Source organism: Uloborus diversus, chromosome 10 (assembly GCF_026930045.1).
Source record: "Uloborus diversus isolate 005 chromosome 10, Udiv.v.3.1, whole genome shotgun sequence".
NCBI lineage: Eukaryota > Metazoa > Arthropoda > Arachnida > Araneae > Uloboridae > Uloborus > Uloborus diversus.
Genome location: NC_072740.1, coordinates 68,237,323 through 68,258,373, shown reverse-complemented (window position 1 = coordinate 68,258,373; position 21,051 = coordinate 68,237,323). Strand labels below are relative to the sequence as shown.

At 30.4% G+C, this 21,051-nt stretch overlaps 1 protein-coding gene across 1 annotated transcript in view; it reads left to right on the top strand.

The window, feature by feature from the left end:
• The window catches only part of LOC129231734 (glutamate receptor 1-like), a 376,261-nt gene that overhangs the window by 324,719 nt on the left and 30,491 nt on the right, over positions 1-21,051 (top strand). Inside the window, exons 9-10 of the mRNA XM_054866095.1 lie at positions 16,982-17,180; positions 18,788-19,032. Of these exons, the coding sequence (XP_054722070.1) occupies positions 16,982-17,180; positions 18,788-19,032 (444 nt within the window). The remainder of the gene's footprint in view (positions 1-16,981; positions 17,181-18,787; positions 19,033-21,051) is intronic.

Below are 21,051 nucleotides of genomic sequence, written 5' to 3'. Positions count from 1 at the left end.
GAATGTATCTTAGTATTCTTTTGCATTATTTGCATCAGATATTTTGAATGCTTTCTGGTAAATTCATGTGCAAACATTGTTACACTCCGCAGCTCTGATTTGTACGTTGTAAGTAATTCTAATAAGCCACTGGCTATTTGTCCAAAGGGAAGTTAGACCCACAAACATACAAGTTAAGCTAATAAAAGCGTGTTAATTAGAATAAACTAATAATTTATCGCTAATAAATTAATTTGATTGTAGAATATTGCATTGTCATCGGATCTGAGGTTGCATTCCAAATTTAAAAAAGAATCTGATCACAAAAAGTGGGCGAAAATTGAGTTGCAAGATCATAAATTTAATATCGGTGTAGACGGGATTAGAACGCACGCCCAATGATTCCCGGATGTGGACGTCAGCGAAGACCCGCGCCTTAAACCGCTCGGCCATGAACGCTCATAAAGTGGTGGAATGTACTAACAGTAGCAAGCCACGAGCTCTTAGTCCAAAGGAGAGTTACTAATAAACATACAAGTGAAGCTAATAAAAGCGTGTTTAAAAAAAAAAAAAGGATAGGAATTCAGTCCAGAATGTTGCATTGATTGTGGCGCTTTTCTGACGTTTAGCTTTCCATATGGAGGTCAGAGCAAAATTGCAACTGTTATAAAACTGAGAGATAAAGTCCCGATTTTTCTTTAAGAGAAAACCAATTCTTTGTGTGCAAGATAAGCTCATGAAAGTACACTGTTAAAATATTTCATAAGATTTTACGGTAAAAAGTCCTGGCATTTATGTATGCGAGTACTTTTTTTTATCGTAAAACACTGTTTTACTGTAAAGTTTTAGGGTAGAACTAAGAGAGCGCTGATGCTAGTTACGCTGAGCAAAAAGATGCACGCAGCTAGGTCCGGAGGGATTCGCAGACCGCTTCGCTATCCCCTATACCAAATAGGATGCGACAGATGAGGGATGATAGATACATATATATGCATCTCACCATAAGTTACTTGGTGTAAAAATTGGCTCTGCAATCCCTTACTTTTCCCGTACAATATACTGTTTAAAAAAATATACTGCAAACATTCCATTTTGCAATAATATATAGGGGGAAGTGGGGTAAAACCGGGAAGTTGGAAGCAAACCGGGTACCCCCTTCTAGCCGCTGTAAGCGCTGCAATCGTGTGGACAAGAGAAGAACTACCTTCCACCTTGATGAAAAAGCAGCGGTCATTAAATTAGAACGCAATAGACTGACTTATTTCGTTTCTGTGAAGAAAATTCTGTTTTAGTGGTTTTTGCTCAAAATTTTTGAACAAAACTAGACCGATTATACTACGTTCCTGTTTCTGCAACAGTAGAGGTATGTAGATCTTTTGTACAACATTTAATTACCTTCATTATCATTCTAAGTAACTGTCTGTAGCGTTCTGTATAGTCATATGACGGCATTTTTTTGAAAGCTGTACGTGCAGGCCAAAACCGGATACTAACTGAGGGGCAAAATCGGGTGCTACCCCCATACACTGAGAGAAAGAGGCAGCCGAAGGAGGACTAGAGAAAAGGAAAAACTGTCATTTTGACGGTCTCCGTACAAGCTTCATCTTCAGGCAGCATTAGAAGAAAATAAAAAGAAAAATGATGGAAAGGAGACCAAAGATGGACGGAAGAAAAAAAAATCCTGAAAGAAAGATTAACGGATCAAAGAAAAGACAACATTATAAAGATGCCAAAAAGGAACAGACAGAAAAAAAAGCGCCAGAAAAAAGAAAAACAGAAGGAGCAAATGAGGGATGAGTCCAGTGAAGAGGATGACAATACTGCCTGCATTTATTGCAATGAGCTTTATTCGAACTCCAAGGGTGGTGAGGGATGGATCCAATGCTTCCAATGTCGTCTTTGGGCCCACGAAAGCTGCTCTTGGGCCGAAGAGGAAGATAACTATTTTACTTATGACTGGTGTTACTAGGACTGATATTACAGCAAGAAATTAATGGTAAAGACAATTAAATTTACTGTCAACTCATCAATTTGTGTCCTTTTATACTTATTCCAGTATGTTATGACAATAATTAAGACAAAAGTTGTATGTTATGACAACATATGTTACTAAATAAAACTAGAATTTTGTTGAAACTTTTAATTATTTTTATTTTTCCAAAGCAATAACATGTCTATCTGGTTTTACCACACTAGTGGGGCAAAACCGGGTAAAATGACTTTTTTTTAACCAAAAAATTAATAAAAGTTACAAAAACATTTATGGTTTTGAAACTGTGGTTGCATTAACAGATAAGTAGTAAATACTTTTGCGAAATTTTGTTCCTTTATGCTAAAAACTGTGAAATCTGGAAGCCGGCAAACTTTAGGATCCCAGTTTTACCCCACTTTCCCCTACTTAAAAATTTTCCTGAATTTTTAACACTGCATCTAATTATTTTAGTGTATCTAATTAGTGTATCTAAGGATTTTTGTTTACCATCTATAAGTTACTTATGTTGTACAAAGCTGAAACAATAATGTTAGAAAATATATTCTAAAAGGTGCACCCAAATAAAAGGAGGCCTTAGCTGTAGCAGCGTCGTCTAAAATCAGAGTGAGTTAATGTGTTTACCTAAAGATGGCGTGATGTTATTCCCTGTTAAACATGAAGTAGTATTGGTTTTGGAACAATATCCTAACTTCCATAGTTTCTTGCAGGATAGATTCTTCAAAGATCAGAACAGAGCATGCACTTGAATTATGTAAAAAAATTGATAAAAAAATATTATTATTAAATATTGATAATAAATTCGTTCATTGCTCATTCTTTCAAGAAATCTGACTTTTTTAGTTACATTAAATACGGTGATTTTGTGCAATGTGCAAGAAGCAATAGTATGATTAATTTACTTAAGCATTAAAAAAATAAATATCTACTTCAAATTATTTACATCACCATTGGTATTCTAGAGGTTCAAAAATATTATTTAAACTTTTTCTTTAACTCGATTTGATTTTGGAATAATCTAAAGAAAGATTCGAATGAAAAAAATGCTTCTATAAATGAGGAAAAAACTTTATGTTCAGTATATCATTGTGATTCATTGTATCAATGTGAATGAAGACTACTTATAGATGGGGCGAAATACGTATAAGACGCGTATTTATCCACGACAACAGGCTTCAAAAAAAAAAAAAAAAAAAAATCAACTAAAAACTACGGTGGTGAATTTAAAAGTATCAATTTGTAAAATATTTTTTCCATTACTAGCCAAAATATAAACCGAAGGAAAAACACATTTGAACTAAATTGCAGCCATCTTTGACGTAGCACTACGTCTAAAACATTTCAATAACTTGTGAAACAATGGATAAAATTCAACAATTCTGGTACCAATTTAAAATTATGTATATGACAAACATACATCTGGAGTTTATAGTGAAATATACATTATTTTCTTTAAAATTTAATGGGTTTTTAAAAATATTATTTATTTAGTTATTTAAACTTGGTAGAAACCTTTAAGTTTATAATAATTTCAGGACGCTAATATTTCTTTACACCTAAACCCTTTTTTTAAATCTAGAATATGAAGCTATGCAACTCTCCTAGTTGCTAGAATATAGTAGCGAAATAGTTTCTAATTCGCTCTTCTCTTATTTCATTATCTCATATTTTAAGATTTAAAACATTTTACAGACTCAAAAATACATTTTAAAAAGTTATATCATCTACAACAAATCTTAACAACTGCATCCTTGTTCTTTTCTTCTTCAAGTGAGAACTGTTGAAATTAATTCAATATTAAAACAGTATTAAATTAATATTTTTAATTGTTTATTGCGTAAAACGTGGGGGAAAACTCTTCACAATGTATGACGGATTTAAATAAAATGTTAAAAATTGATAAAAAGTTGAAAGCTAATTATAAACAATAATTTACATGTTATATTATTAAAAGAAAAGTAGAAATAGTCGAACAGTTAAAACATACATTAGTTGTTCTCATTCTGTAAAGCACGCTGTCTTAGTCGACCGAAGAAAAGCATCAGCGAGTCCAAATTTATACTACTGTTCACTGAAAGCTGTGGGATTTTTTAGTTTAAAAACCAAAAAAGTGTTTTGAGCAAGATTTTCCGCTAAAATCGTAGTGTATATTAAGAGCAAAACCATTCAATTAATATAATTTGCTAATTTGTTAAAATGCGGACAAAAATTATTTAAACTAATTTTTTAATTATTTAATTTAATTTTTATTAATTATGTTTACGAGACACAATTTGTTTAGAACTTTTTATGAGTTTTTTTTTCTTTTAAAGAAGAGAATGCAAATAAAAGAATGATTTTAAACATGATCACGAATGCGAAGACAAATGCCAATGTACACATAAAATAGCTATTAATAGCTGCAATGCCTAATTATTTTTAAAAAAAGGATCAATGAAATATGTACTATCTTGTTTAAATATTTGGAAAAAATAATGGCATTTTAGTAAAAGTTCAATAGAGTTATTTTCGGTGTTCTTCTGTTGGTTTAAGGATCAGATTTTTTTTAATGTTAGTGAGTACAGTATTAAACCCACATACAGAGGTTTTTGTCAGTCATACTTTGTACCATGATGGTGTATAAAAATTTTTATGGTCATTTTATTCATCACAGCACTCATCAGTTTTTTCACTCAAACAATTATTTTCATGTACGCAATATCAGTTCCCAGAGCAAGTTTTAAATAATACAATTTATAAAACAATTTCTATAAATGTACAGTAATACATTTTACTACTTAAAATTAAGATAATGATATAAGAAATGACATTTTTTTAGAAACCTTTTTACTAGTATATTAAATCAGCAAAAGATTTTATTCATTGATATTCTAGGTTAAAAAATCTTTTTAGCTGTTAAGAAATATATTGCCTTCGTGATTTGTTTGGTACTTGAATTGTGAATATTAATTAGTGTTGCTACCAAGGTTTAGAAGAAAAAAAAATGATGATTCATTTTTTACAGTCCATTAAGTTTGACTAAATTTTGAACTTTTTTTTTCACTTTCTTTTTAAAACTACAATGAAAAGTCCCTTTAACTTTATTTAAACCATCGGTTTATGTTTGTTACATAAATAACTTTAAATTGTTATTAAATTTGTTGAACTTGAACCCTTTCTTTCTATTTTATTGAATTTTTAACAGCTGTGTAAAACACAAGATGGTAGAAATTTGGTAAAAATGACTATTTCTCAACTGCCCATATCTTGTCTATTAATGACCAAAACAACAGCAAACAAAAAATTACCAACGTTACAGACAAAAAGAATATTCATTGCTAAATATTTATTTTCATGGTATGAATTAGCTTTTTAACAAAATACTCCTAAAATTAAACTTACTAATTAACACTACTAGTAATATTAAAAACAAAGAAAATGATAATTTCATACTATTTAAAAAAAAATGCATCTAAGCAACTGCGTATTTCATAAAATCATTCATTATTTTTTGGAAGTAAAACCTTAACAATGAGGGTAAGCAATACATATTGTGCACAAAAAATGGCATTTTTATGTAATTAACAGTGATTAAAAGACAACGAAATTTTTTTCCATAAACTTTCTTAAAATTGCTTTCATTGGATAACCCCGAAATCAGCAAGTGGACATTGAGAAAATATCATGGTGGCCAAACATGGTATCTACAGCAATGTAGTATTTTTTCAATCTTCGCTTTCAAGGAAGCGGGCGTGGTCCTGTGTGGTGTCCTTTGGGATGTTTCAGACAGTTTCGCTAGACGGTTTTGGTCGAAAGAAAGAAATAAAATACTTCTCAAAATTTTTTTGGTAAAGAAATTTAATGCCAGGTTACCAGTTCGTTTCTGCTCATTGAATCCTCTCTCATCCAAGTGCTTGAAATTTTTCAATGGTCTTTTTATCATTTCTTGAACATTTTTTTGTCAAATACTTTTCAAATATGGACAATGTACTAACATTTCTTTGAATCTAGATTTTTTTTCTCTTTTCTTTCCTTTCACTTTCCTTTTAAATCTTAAATCTCTAGTTTTCCCCGGGGGGCAAAAATCTGAGCAGATGCTCAACCCATGAAACATTCATTGCAAGGTTTTTTGTTTCATGGCATTTATATCTGCCTTACATTTCATGTATAATACAAGACAGAAATATCAGAGAAAAAAGCTTTAGAAGAGAAGACGTTTAATATGAAATCAAATATTGCATATACTTTCCGCTTAAGATATAGGATTACTTATGTTATGCCCGAGATTTTGGAGAAAATGTTAAAGGACTTGTTTTTTTTTAAATGGATGATTTAAATGCAAATCTTAACTGTAGTGACGAAAAAGTTCATGTCTCTAAGATTTAAAACATGATTTTTTTTTATAGAATATTGAATGTAAATTAGAATATTTTATAGAGTAGATTGAAAGTAAACTTTGGATGAATGCTAAAGCATACACATAAATGAATATATTATTAAATTCATGCACCCTAAGCAAGTGAAATAAAAATGCAAATTTCATTCCATAAGGAGAAATTGAATTTAAAAGTTATCATCTTGAGTTTCCGAAGTCAGAACTTTTTTTTTTGTATATTTATACTGGATCTTAAATTATCGTTTACAATAATGGACACACTTTTTTGGGAAGAATTGCATCGATTTTACTTTCAAAAAACGATTTAAATTTGTAAAAACGTCAAGTCAAGTTGAACCAAATACTGCATAGTTTTCTGTATAATACAAATTTAACCCTTTAAATATTTAATTGCACTTTATCTTTGGTTTTCATAGGTCAATGAAATATTTTATTCAATCTGTGAATTAAAAATAGCAGTAAAAAATCGCTTGGTTAAAAACTTCGACTTTTTTTTTGTATTTAAGTAAAATGATGATGAAACGAAGTAATTACGGACGCCAAAAGCCTTCAATAAATCAGCTGACTATATTCAGGAGTTTTTCGTGTTCAAGAATGTATAGTTATTCGCTGCAGGTCCTTTCGTGAAATGTGCATTTAAAATTTTCCTTTTTTTTTCAGAAACATTTGCATTGATATGTAACTATCATGGGAAAAAAACAGGTATTCTTCTAAAAAAAAGTAGTATTTCCTATTTATAATGGAAAAAAATGTACGCAGAACTTTTACGTACAGAGTTAAATAAAGTCTTGAATTAAATGTAATGTTTAGATTTATAAGTATCCTTTTCTATTCTTTATTTCCCCAAACTTATCAAGATTTTCCCCCATTGGTACAATATTAGCTTGAGGCATGTAGATGTTGCTAGTTCTCTAAAACTGATAACAGTGTCTATGAAAGAAACATTTCCCAGGTGCGCCACGAGGGAGGTTCCGAAGTTTAATCCCCCCAAAAGTTGACTTTGCACATATTACCAATTCTAGTATGACAGTTTTTATCCATATATGGACTGTTTTGACCAAACCCTCAGCCCCAGGAGGAAAAGTCTCGCTGTCCTTGTGGTTACCGCGAAGTTGAAAGGCGTTCAAGTATTTTCTGTACTGCCAAAGGTACGCACGTATAAGTATAATGACGCCGCTTTTTCATAAGAAGAGTAGTGCGCCAAACACTCCCCCCTCCCCCTATTTTTATATGTAGGATAGCAAAAATTTTCTAGAGCTAGATTTTGTCATCCGAAAACGCAACTGGTGACAAAAAAGGGTTATCGACAAGAAGTTTGCTATCAACAGGTTAACTTATAGTGACTACTACTACAAAAAAAGTCTTGTGTGAGGTTGCCTGATCTTTTTTTAGTAAATTTTGTTTATTCGTGGTTCACTGTTGTTTTTTAGTATATAGACCAATCAGCAACTTTTTTTTTAATAAACAGCTCTATTTATGCAGCTGATCAATCTAAAAAGAAAAATGTAGCTGTGTTTCATCATTTTTCTGGTAATTTAATACCCCTAAATAAGAGACTGAACCCAATAAGGTCATACTTGATATTATTAGGCCTCCGGTGTTCTTATTAATTCACCGAAGGATCTATGGAGGATATGATACTGTGGTGCATATGATGCACATATGTGCTCAACCCATACGCTATAGTGATCAAAAAAAGATAATATAACAACTTCTCAGGGCATTAACAAAAAATTCAAAATTTTCCAAGAGAATGAGATCAATGAAAACCAAGAAAATCATCATGAAATCAATGAAAATTTACAAAAAAATGAAAGTTTTGTAAAATAAAGGTGCTTTAACATTGTTTTTATCAGCGAAACTTGCAAATACCTTTACAATCCAAACGAGCAAATTAAGAGTTAATGCAATGAAAAACTACATAAGAAATAATAGTGGTACTAGTACTGGCGTGGAAACGTAAAACGCAGTATCCCCTGCACATTTTTCTTTTTTTCTTTTTTTTTTTCTTTTTTTTTTTTTTTTTTTTTTTTTGAATTCTTCTCATCTATTGTACAAGTTTACTTTTGTGGTTTCCGCTGCAAATTAGTTACGAAAATACATTGAATTTTAACCATTCCCTATTGTTAGAATGGAGTCCAAAACGGGTTACTTGAAATATCTCAAAAACTTATTTCTGCAAATAGTGTGCTTTACCTTCCCACGGATAGAAAAACTTCTGGACCAAAGGACTTTCTTGTCCAATAAAAGCGAAGCTGATGGGATGCGAAAACCTACTCATGTTACAATTCTAAGTCATCTATTTCATGTTACAAGGGAAAGAGAAAGCGTAAATACTAAAAATTTGAAGTATTGATCAAAACATGTACTACTGTACATGTGTCTGATACTTGTGCAACTGTTTCAACTGGACTGCATCCTCAGGAGTTTCAGAAAGAAAGCTAGGGCGTATTGCGTAGTCTAGATGGCTCACAGCTGCCTCCATAACTCTTTTCTTCCACTTTAGCCTGCCTGGAAATTTATCAAAAGAAGCCTTAAGACGTCTCGCACTTTTCGTAGCATAAACTAATTTGCCCGCCTGAAGAAATGACCAGGGAACGCAAAGGGATCTAAACAGGCAAATAATATGGCCATCCAGAGAATTCACAATGCAACCACAGCAATGACAAGTAACAAAGACCTGTTGAATTCGGTTATCAACCAATATCAGCGAACCTCGAATCATAAAATGGTTTTCTTCAAACAAAACTGAAATAAACATAGTACTGTAAACAATTTTAGAATCTACACTCTGCTTTAAAAGACCTACGCCTCCTGTGAGAAACGCAACTAAACTAGCTGGGAAGCTGCAAATGGGCATGAAGCAAAATATGCTTTCACTGCAGTAAAACTGTAATACCAGTAATAGCTCTAAAATGCAGAAATTCATCTCGAAAAAACTTTTATTTCCTAAAACTAGGAACATGAAAAAACAGAAATGTTCTCTACCCACCCCTTCTGTAATTCCTTTGTTGAGTTTTGATCAGTTAAATCGTAATTTAGATCAAGCTGCACAAGGTTTTAAAATAGCTTTTTAAATTTAAAAAGTTATAAGCAATTAAGGGATAGTTTGTACCTCACCAAATATCTAAAAGTGCAGCATATGTGTCAACCTTTGATGAAGTTTACCAAAATCGTTTAAAAAGCAGGAAATTGCCAAATCTTCTATGCATTTCTGGCAAAAGGAGTTTTACCACAAACCTCATATTTTAATGTAAAGTTAGTGCCACAAATGGAACCTATTCTGTGCTACTCACCATCGAAAAGAGAAAAATACTTTTTTTGTTTACTAATTTTGCTAAAAATATCAAAAAAATAAAGCATTCGGTTGAAATATCAACCCAATTGTGGCAGATCAAGAAAGTGGTAAAAATTCTTAGTAATAGAATGCTATTCTGATGCTGTCTAATATTGAAAATGGCAATTTTATAATTTCTTTCATAATTTACGGTATTTATATTATTTATGAATTACTTTATAATTTTAATTATTACTTTTGTGATTCAAAAGATCATACTCGAGTACAGATTTTTTCATTATACTTATAAATATAAATTAAAATTTGCAATTAAAAAGATAATTGTAAAAACATAAATAAAGAAACAAGTAATAATGCAAAACAAGAACAGCAAGACATCGTTGCGTAAATTTAAGGGCTTTTTTTTTTCATTTTGAGGTCATTTTTGTTGAGTTTTAAAGGTGTGGTTTTGCGTTTTTTTGGCACTTTGAATTTTTAGGTCATCACCATGACCTAAAAATTCAAAGTAAACCCTCTGGTGATTACACACGTCAACAACCGCGTGCAGAAAAAAACATGTCAATTTTGCGGAAGTAGCAACAGATGCATGGGCAATCGCTTACGTTTATTGTTCGAAATGTTTTAAATGTACATTCAATGGGTATATTTTAGGGCTTTTCCGACAAGTTCTCAATGTATTTGTTTTTTCTTAATGGCTCTATAAATTTGTGGTTTAGTACAGCAATAATAATCAAAACGCTTTTATGTGACATAAATACCGTTCACAAAGTTCACTGCAACAAAGAAACTAGATCTAAGTTGATCGCTGGATTATACATTTGCTTGATAGTGAAAATGGATTTATGTATAGATATATAATGATAGCGACTAACCTTTAAAAGCTAAAAGAAATATGGTTTATTGTGGAAAATAGATTTTCTGTAAATACTTGCTCATATTTTCTTAGGAGTTAAGAATTTCCTCTTTTCTAAGATTTTTTGGAATCAATAGACGACATTTTAAAGTAATAAATACAAAATCTGTAAAGAAAAAATGTAAAAGAAAATGTAATGAAGTAAATGTAATGAACTAAATGTAAAAGAAAAAAATTAAAGTTTTATTCTAGAGGAATTACTCTATAAAGTTAGTTAAAAATGCACATTTAAGTACTTGCTAACAATAACTTTTTGCCTGGATCAAGTACTCTAAGAAAGAAATCCTATGCTTCTAGGTAGCAAGTTGTTACAATTTAAATAAACAAATGAATGAATGAATAAATAAATAAACTAATAAATGAAATAAAGAAATACCTTAATATGTGCACTTTTAAATTCAAGAAGTTAATCATTTCTTATCAGCAAAATATGTCAAAAATGGTAAATCGAACCAATTGAAAATAATTTGATAATAAAAAGCTTTGAATATTGGCTATATTCATTTGGAATTGAAAAAAGGAAAATATTTTATCTTTCTCGAGAAATATGTTACATTTTCCGCAATTTCCATTTCCAGCTATCAGAAATGCTTTCCCGATATTCGGGATTCCCGGCTAAAGTGCTGTTATTTTTAGAGTAGATTTCACAGAGTTTCTTTCAATGCCTGCAAAGAGCTTTCTCTTATAAATGGGATTGAAATGTCTGAAAAATCTTTAAAATATTTAAGTATACTCTTATTTAGGTTAAAATGAAGGGACATAATTTTCTACGTCCAATTTCTTTAAGTTATAATTCATCAAAAGAAACTGGAAAAATAAAAGGGGTAAAAAAAGGATTTATTTCAATTTTTAATGAAAAAATTATGCAAAAGATTTTTTTAAACTCATAGTATAAAAACATGGGAAAAAATCAAAGGTTTTTAAAATCATATATGAAATGATTTTAAATTTTCTAAAGTTGAACCAAATTTCTTAGTGGAGAAAGAAGAATCTTTGGAATCTTTAAAACAGCTAAAATAGTGGAAAGCATTTGCTTTCATTTTACATGTATAATGAGCCAGGATTTCTTTTCCTTAAAAAGTTGTTATATACCTAAAAAGCAATGTGTAACGACAATTAAAGTATATTTTTAAATAAAATTATGTCTAATCTGTAATGACTTTAGAAGCAAATTTTTTGAGAAATTCCCTTTTTACTGAAGGTCCTGAGACTTTTAAACTTCATATAGATCATCCAGCTCAAAACTGACATAAATGCAAATTTTAATTTCATTGCGATACTGCAGAATGGAATGTTTTTAGTTGCCGCAATTTTTGTCCGTTTTCAGGGGTGATGGCTGATGTCAGACTTAGTATGAAACTGCGAACAAGAATCAAGTACAAAAACGATTAGGAAAGTGGTTACAATGAGATGTACCACCGAAACTCACAATTGAGACAGTCAGAAGCAAAGATATGTAAGTTGAATTTTAAAAGTTTCGAGGAAAATGGATTTAAAGTTCAGATCCTACGTTGGCTCTCATTGATTTTTTTTTCTTAATTATGCTGTATAGCAGCACCCTTCAGAGCTACCATCACTTGCCCTAAAAAAGAGGAGAGGTTCTCCTACCATTTGTACTGATTATCTCCAAATTTTTATTTTTGGCATTTGCATCCCTTTGTTTTACACTGCCTCAATTGTTCATTTGTTGAATAAGTTTAAGGGAAAAATAGCTTAAGAATGTAATTGAGAACCATTTCCGAAGATTAGGATCATCCACATTCTCACACAAGAAAGAAAAGTGAATGAAGTGATACATCAATCTCCTAGAAAACCTCTACGGCAAAACACTCGTCAGGCAGTTGAGAGTCTATAGGATATGTAAACCTGCCCAATTCAAATGTTTTACAACTGGATTTGGTGTATCCTTTTAATGAAGATGCTAATGTTTAAAATAACCGAATTTAGTTAGAGGTACCATGCAAAATTTCGTCTTACAATCAACTTCCATAGAAATTCCTCTAGATATTCACTCCAATGCTTGTTTTTTCTTTGGGGGCAAGTCAAGCACAATGCTTACAGCACAAATTTTTGTTACAATCAGTGAGTTGAGAGCATAATGATTAAAAAACCGAATTTAGTTAGAATTACCATGCAAAATTTCGTCTTACAATCAACTCCCATAGACATCCCTCTAGATACTCACTGCTACAGTCAGTGAGTTGAGAGCAGCTATTCAGAGGGAATGTGCCTACGTATACCAATCGAAATGATTAGAAAGTTTTTGGGTTTCATTCCCCAGTGTTATCAGCTGTGTCCTAACAATTTGATCACTTTCATTAATTACTTGGTTTCCAAATTTGTTCACTTTATTTTTACGTCTGAAACCATTCTCTATTTTTATAAATGTTTGTGTTACAATCATTCAAAGTGGGTTTACATTTTTCGGGACACCATGTGTATATATGTTTTAGGTTTAGTTGTCTATTTCATTTCAAAACCCAACCTATTATCACTAAAATATCGCAATAAAATCGAATAAAGATTTGCCTCAATGATGGTATTGTGCTACTAGTGAGTCATTCTATTTTTTTTTTTTTTCAAATTTTCGATGTCATTCATTTTTTAGTACACAGAAGTGTGTAATCAAGCAATATAAGATTTAAATTTACAAGGAAACTCTACTGTTTCTATTGAAGCTAGTATATTTGTTACAGATACGTAGATGGTATAATTTGTCTCCCTTATCGGCAATAAAATAAAAAGGAACAATTAAAGAAAACGCTTAACCACCGTTTCAACGGGTAATCTTTTTAAGGACAAATTAGCAGGTTGAACAAAAATTGTTAAAAAATTGTAATTAAAGCATTGGACATTCACACACACACACAACATCTAATATCGCATACCTTATTTAACTATATTTGACACTTGTAAATACCCGACGTATTCTCTTAAACAATTTCTCAACTATATAACTTTGTTTTACCGTTTTCTACATAAAAACTAAATTTATACATTGTATTAAAAAACCGTTATTTAACATGCAATAATGTTACGAAGCCTACTTTTTTTTTTCATTGTAAGATTTCTCTTTCTCATCCCATCTTCTCCAGCTTTAAATGAAGCTGTTCGCTTAGTTTAGACCTATTTAATAAAATTTTTCATTTAGAATGACGTAGTAAATGCAAATTATGAACGGGTTATTTGCACACTCATACAAAGCAAGTTTTAGACATGTATGGTGTGGAAACTTCTGCTTTCAGTGATGCTAAAAGGATGACAGTCTGTTAACAAAGTCAATATTTAGAAATAATAACGAAGCAATACTGACGCTACACTCTTCGCTTCTGAAAAATCTGGTATTGCGGGCGAAGAGTTTGCATTATTTCTTCAGATGCGTTATTCGAAAATATATCAGACGTTGTAAACAACTCGCATAAGTTTAGTCGTGTGGCAATGCGAGACGACTGTATGTTTAAGCAGGTAATGGATACAGGGACCCTCGAGGAGTGATGGCGTGATCTACTTTTAGGTTATTCCTATCATTTTTCTTTTTGCTTAGAGAGCAATAAGCATTAAACAAAATCATTATTTTAACAAATTCTGACACTTCAACAGTGTAGATTTTTTAAACCATTTTGTTTGTTTTTTTACCTGACAAATTACAACAAGTCTTGTTTTTAACTAAAAATTGAATTTGCAAATGATATCAAAATAAATAAATTAATTAATTAATTAAAAAAAAACTTTCAGCGTTGCAGAAATGCGATTTTTTTATAACAGCACTTTTATATTAAGTGCTATTATAAAAGTAAGCTTATAAAGCTACCCCGTTTTATAAAGTGATTTAAAATAATTCATGAATGTGCAAATATCATCCAAACACTTTTTAAATTGATGTTTCCCAACCAGAAAGGTTCGTGTATAAATATAAAAAATATTTTGCATAATCATAAGTCAAAATAAACAAATATCCATTCTTTCTTTTTGTTTTCCCATAAATTAAAAAATATATATATGAAGACCGTTTTCAAAATGTCAATCTTTGTAATCAAAAAAGAAAATCTCAAAAACGTAAGAGTTTTAGTCTTCACTGGCTGTGCACGGCGCATCTCTTGTAAGGCATGCCACATTAGTTAGGATGTGCCCTTTATCCACTTAAAAGAAATTCATGCACAACTTAAGTAACATTGAAATATTTTTTCAGTAAATTTCGCTTTTACTTAAAATTTGAGTGTAAAACAAAGAAGAATTTAAATATTTAATATGCATAAATTAAAAAGACTCTAGATTTTTGAGAAAAAATATAATTAGTAATATAGCATGCTCTCGTAAAAATTGCATTATACATATTCAAACCAAAAAGGTGTTTAATTACTTCACAGAGATCATTAAGATTGATTATCTTGATTATTAACTCATTAAGCTAATGCTTGTTTTTTTTTCAATTTCATCTTTGTTGGTATACCTTATTCCATGAATTTTCATTCCATCAAAGTTAGCTTGAACTTTAAAGCAGTTTTAATTAAAATAAATGAATACTGAGAGATGTAAAACTTAACACGTTTCTTAAAATGTAACATTTTTGACTAATACTTTATCATTTTTGCCCTATCTTTACTGCATAATCAGTAGGATTAAATTCCTCCCTCCAATTCACGTAATTTATATGTATAATTTTCCATATAAATATTTTTAATAATAACTTGAGAAGAACGAAGTTGATCATTTCCAAAGGTATCATTAATTCCTGCGTCTCTATCCTCTCATAACTGGCAATAACTTAAAATAAGCATACACATTTTCTCTTTTGTTTTCAAAAGGAAAAAAACAAACTGATGCTAAATGACTGATCATTTACCGGCATTAAAATCATTTTGCTTCAGTATATCAATGTAAGAATATTTATCTAATATTTTAAAATTTTATATTAATAAACAACATTATAGCTGTTATTTACTGAAAGCTTACATAATAACTAATTTTTTAAACAGCAAGCTTTTAGAAAGTATTAGTAATCTTTTCTATAAACACTATTGTAAGATTATTTATCAAAGGAGAAATGTACATTGCTGCTAAAAGAGTAGAAAGGTAAGTACTCTTCTCCAAATATTCCTTGAGTTTTAATTTTGTGCTATAAAACATGTGAGAAATTCTGAAAAAGCAGTTTAACGACTAAATTTATTGATTCTGCATTTTTAACAATATTTGGTGATCTTTTACACAGTAGCAAAAATTAGCTCTTTATGTAGAAGTTTGAAATAGTTATAAATTTATTTTTATTGTTATAATAAAAGAGATGGCTACTTTTTTCTGAAATTTCTTTGTTCAATTTTTTTTTATTTGACTGATTATTCCAAAAAAGCTAATTTCAGTGAATTTTTATTTGAAATATGCAGAATGTGTATATACTCGAGAACGTTACATAATCCTTACAGTAATAATAATAAAAAATACAACAAGATATTTTGCACCGTATCAAAAAGTATTACTTTATGTAGAAGTTCAAAACAGTTGTAAATTTATTTTATTACTTTAATAAAATAACTTTAGTTGTGGTTGCCACTTATTTCGAAATTTCAAAATGTTTTGGCTTAAACACCTTATTTGACTGATCATTCCGAAAAAGCTAATTTTAATTAATTCTTATTTAAAATCATGCATAATGTTTAAATATACCCTTGAAAGTTACATAATCCTTACAGTAAAAATTACATTGAAAGTTTAAAAAATGTGGGAAGTGAGTGACATGCCAAGGGATGTAAGCAGACCTTTTTAGGTTTCGAGAAAAACTCTTCTGAAGTTCAGATCCTAGGTAGGTTTTCATTGATTTTTTTTTCTAAATCAAGATGTATAGCAGACCCTACCAGGGATAGTAGTTCTATTTCTTGCCAGGAAACAGAGGAGAAGCTATCCTACCATTCGTACAGGCTACCTCGAAATTTTTAATTTGGCACTTACATCCCTTTGCTTCTCACTGCCTCAAATGTCCTCTGCGAGATCTAATAAGCCAATATAATCCCATTTCCAATATTTTTCAAAAGTTTAAGGTTGTTAATTCTGTTTAATTATTTAAACTAAAATACACAGGGGCCTTTCTTAAAAGGTAAATATTAAATGCTGCTTAGTTTCGTAATTTTAATAATACATAATAGTCTGTATGATTCTCCTTTAAAGTAAAAATACGTTTTAAAATAATTAACTAAAAAATACGTAAATAAATTCTGGGACTAAATTTTGTAATCTTCTTATAAGATGTAAGGATGCGGTTAATCTAATTAGCCTTTATGCTCCTTTTTTCCCAACAAAGCCATTTCGGTGTAGCTAAGGAAATATGTTACATTTAAGCTTTATATAAAAGGAAATAATAATATTAAATTACTATTGCTTTGGGTACCTATTGCAAGAAAAAAGATCTTCAAGTTTGATTTTTTTTTTTTTTAGGTCGATAGGAGGTAGAATTGTTGGAAGTGTATGGTGGTTCTTCACGCTGATTATTATATCTTCATATACTGCCAATTTGGCAGCTTTTCTCACAGTTGAAAGAATGGTCACCCCAATCAATTCTGCTGATGATTTAGCTAAACAAACTGAAGTTGAGTACGGAACTCTCATGTATTCTTCAACACAAGAATTTTTTCGGGTGTGTAAAATTATATATTAACTTCTTTATCAATTTGCAAATATGATACAATTTTTATGAACTGCTAAAAGACGAATTCCCTAGATTACTTCTGTTAAGGGTTTAGCCAACGAAAAATTAATTAAGTAAAGGAATGTGAGGGAAAGTAAAAGAGTTAAGATAATTTACCATTTTTTTCAAAATGAACAAACTGGAAATTTGTTTTCAAAATTAAGTTACATAAAGAAGGAACAATGCATTTATAATGAAAAAACTTGAACTAGCATTGATACAGTATTTTTAATACTTGACAGTTAATGTGTTTCTTAAAAAAATGGAAAATTTTCCTTTTGTTATTCATGGGGCAAAGGGAAAAACAAAATATTTTTTCAATAAAATAGTCTCTTTTTGATGTTTAAAATATTTTTGATCAAATAGATACGAAAAAACAAATATTAAGGTAGGAATTATTTTACAATGAAGCAATAAACGAATACATGAGTACAAAATTAATCAATATATGATAAATAATAAACGAGTGAATGAAGTAGTGAATGAATAAGAAAATAAATGGAATGAATTAATAAAAAAGTGAATAACAAAACGAAGAGAGGTAAATAAATTAATTTATAAAGGAATGCGGAAGTGATTCAATAAAGGATTGAATAAGTAAATGAAGTGAATTTTGCATTCACTTTTTCTTGCATGCACTTGACTAATCATACAAAATATTTAACATTGTATATACTTAATATTAAATAAATTCATACTGCAATGGCTATTCGTAGGTCTAAATTAAAATTTACTATTTCAGTAACAAGAACTCCATAATTTAAAATAAAAATACATTTTGTCTTACCAGAAAAATTTATAATATGAGTATCAAGTTCTGAAAATTGCCAGTATTATCATACGCTTTGATCCTCAGAGACAAATTTTTTCCTACTGAAATAGACTTCATGTGGTACTGCTTGTTTCAAGTATCAGTAAATATTTCGCTTTTTTACTTTGTTCCGCTATTTCACTTTGCCTACATTCCCCTAATTTCATGATATTTAATTATTTTTTGCGTGAAATAATTATAAAGAATTAACATAAGGATCTTTCTTTAAAGCTAATCAAATAAAGAAAAATGCATTTAGTACAAAAACAGTATGAGTTGTACTTTTGCATAGAAATTACATTGTAATTTATGTTTGCTCCAGTTTAATTATTTTTCACACTTCATGGTCAGTTTTCAATAATCTCTGCTAAATTCAGTTTGATTTAATATACAGCAATGCTTTTGTTAAAAACTCATTTTTATTATTCGTGTAAAACTTTAACTATCACTGACTTTTTTATGTACGACTTTTTAAATATATACTTGACATTTTAGATATTTTAGAAATTTCGTAGTTTGACAAAAAGTCTTGAAAGTAAAGATCCTTTAACAGAATGTATAAAGTGTATTTCCTAAACAAGTATTGTGTTCAAATAGAGGGCGGTCCAAAAATATGGATAATTGAATGTAAAATGGGACCAAGAGCCCTTTTAATCCATACTGCCAAATATAAACAGATGAATGACTAACCTAGCTGTAAAGACGAAAATATGTTTTTTTTTTTTTTTTTTTTTTTTCATTTCAGCGGTCCAAGATAACCGTTTATGCTCGGATGTGGGAGTTTATGAACTCTAGGAAGCATGTTTTTGTCTCATCATACGAAGATGGTATAAAACGAGTAAGGGAGTCAAAAGGAAAATATGCATTTTTAATGGAATCAACGAAAAATGACTACATAAATGAACGACAGCCGTGTGACACAATGAAAGTTGGACGAAACTTGGATGCAAAAGGCTACGGCGTTGCGACACCTCTTGGATCTAATCTAAGGTAATTTTCCCACAGAAAATATCTTAATTGTAAACTTATTGGATTATTTTCTACTAAATAAGTTTAATTTGGAATTAAAATGTGATTAGTCTTTCGAATGCTATTAAAGGTATCCATGACTACATGCATCAATGCATCATGTATTTACTTTTGCAACATGCATCATGCTTTTGCATCAATGAAAAAAAAATATATCTATCCTATGATAAGCAGGAGTACACTTCCTTCCGTTTACTTAAAAGCATATACGGCAGTGCAATTGTCAGTAAAGTTACTCGCAACATGCATGCCAGTAACTTTCACCGTAAAATTTCAGTTTTTTTAACAGTGTGGATGGTAAACCTTCACATAAATTAGTACTATTTAGCACTGTTAAATGTATGTTATTTTATAGAAAAAAGGTGGGAAATAAATAATAGTTATAAACGAAATTGAAAATGCTATTTTAAATTTGCTATGAGCCTGGGACAAAAAATGATACCTTTAATGAGAATTGCCCACATTTGGTAAGATTTTCATTTGTACTCAAGTGACTCATGTGAAAAGATTTCCTCTAACTTTAATTTGGTTGGAAGACTGTAATTAACGGTCTTCGAACGCACAATGATATTCGGATTTCTATGCGTGGAACATTCCATTTCAAAATTCGTTCAGGAATTCAAAATTATGAGATTATCAGAGTACAAAAAATGACAAAAGTAGCTAATTTCAGGCATAAACTTCCACCATGGGTAAGTGCAGGCAATCGAACACCTCGTTAATGACCAAGATCAGTGACGTGTGCGTAGGATTGTCAGGGTTAACAAAGAGGCAACACCGCGTGAAATAATTATATAAATCAAAGTAGAACATACGATAGGCAACTCCGTTTGAGCAGAGTTGCAAAACTTGGCATTAAGGGGGTCCGGGACACAAAAATCCTCAAATTTTGCAAATTTTTTTTATAATTTGAAAAATTGCTCCGTTTTTTTCTGCTTAAGAGGACGTTTGAATCTTGTTTCTACCTTAAATAGAACGAAAGTTATAGTTATTTTTGTTGCATGCATCTAACGAATGTGTACATAACTTTAAAACTTTAAGCGCGTTTTTCTCCATGATGCAATTTTTCCCGATTTCCTGCATTCAAACTCTTATAAGTCAGGAACCGATAGAGATAAAGTAATGAAACTTGGAGCATATCTTTTTCAAGCAATTTACTTTAATTTTTATTCGGCGAATTTGAAAGAAACGTTTACTGCAAAAATTATGATTTTTTTAAAAAAAAGTATCTTCGAATTTTTCGAAATTTTTCTTCAAATATTTTTTATTTTTTATTAAATCAATATTTTTAAAATCGCCGAATAAAAATTAAAGCTTAGATATTTGTGCATACTTTTTTGAAAAAAAATTGAAAATTGACCAACAATATTTTGAGTTATAGCAATTTAAAGCAACCCCATTTTTTTGAAAAAAACTAATTAAATTTAAATAAGAAAATAATTTTTTTTCATATTTATGTTATGATTTTGCTTATTAAATAAATGATGAATCAGTTCAAAAAATTTCAAAACTCTAAAGTACATAATAAAAATTTTTTCAAAATGTGTCCCGGACCCCCTTAATGAAATGTGTAAGCGGAAGACCGACTCGAGTGCCGTCACAACCAGCATGCCATCTCCCATAACGCTTCTCTTAGGCTCGCGACCATATAGAATGCTACCTAGACGACTGAAAACTCATGGCTTGGGTCAGTGGAGTATTTATTTTAGTTTATTCGAGCTGATGGTATGGTTTGAGGGAAACGCAAAGTCTAAGAAGACATGAACTCAAGCTGTCAAAATGAAACTGTGCAACTTTGTTTTTACTCCATAAAGCTGTGTGCTGTTTTTACATGTCGTGGACTGGGTTCTCCGGTCCAAAAGACCTGCTGACTGACTAAAAATGGTTATGTCAGCTAACTCAAGAACACTTGCAGCAATGTATGGATTTCATCTACCCTGACAACAATGGAGTTCTTAGGGATTTTATAGTGCCATGTCA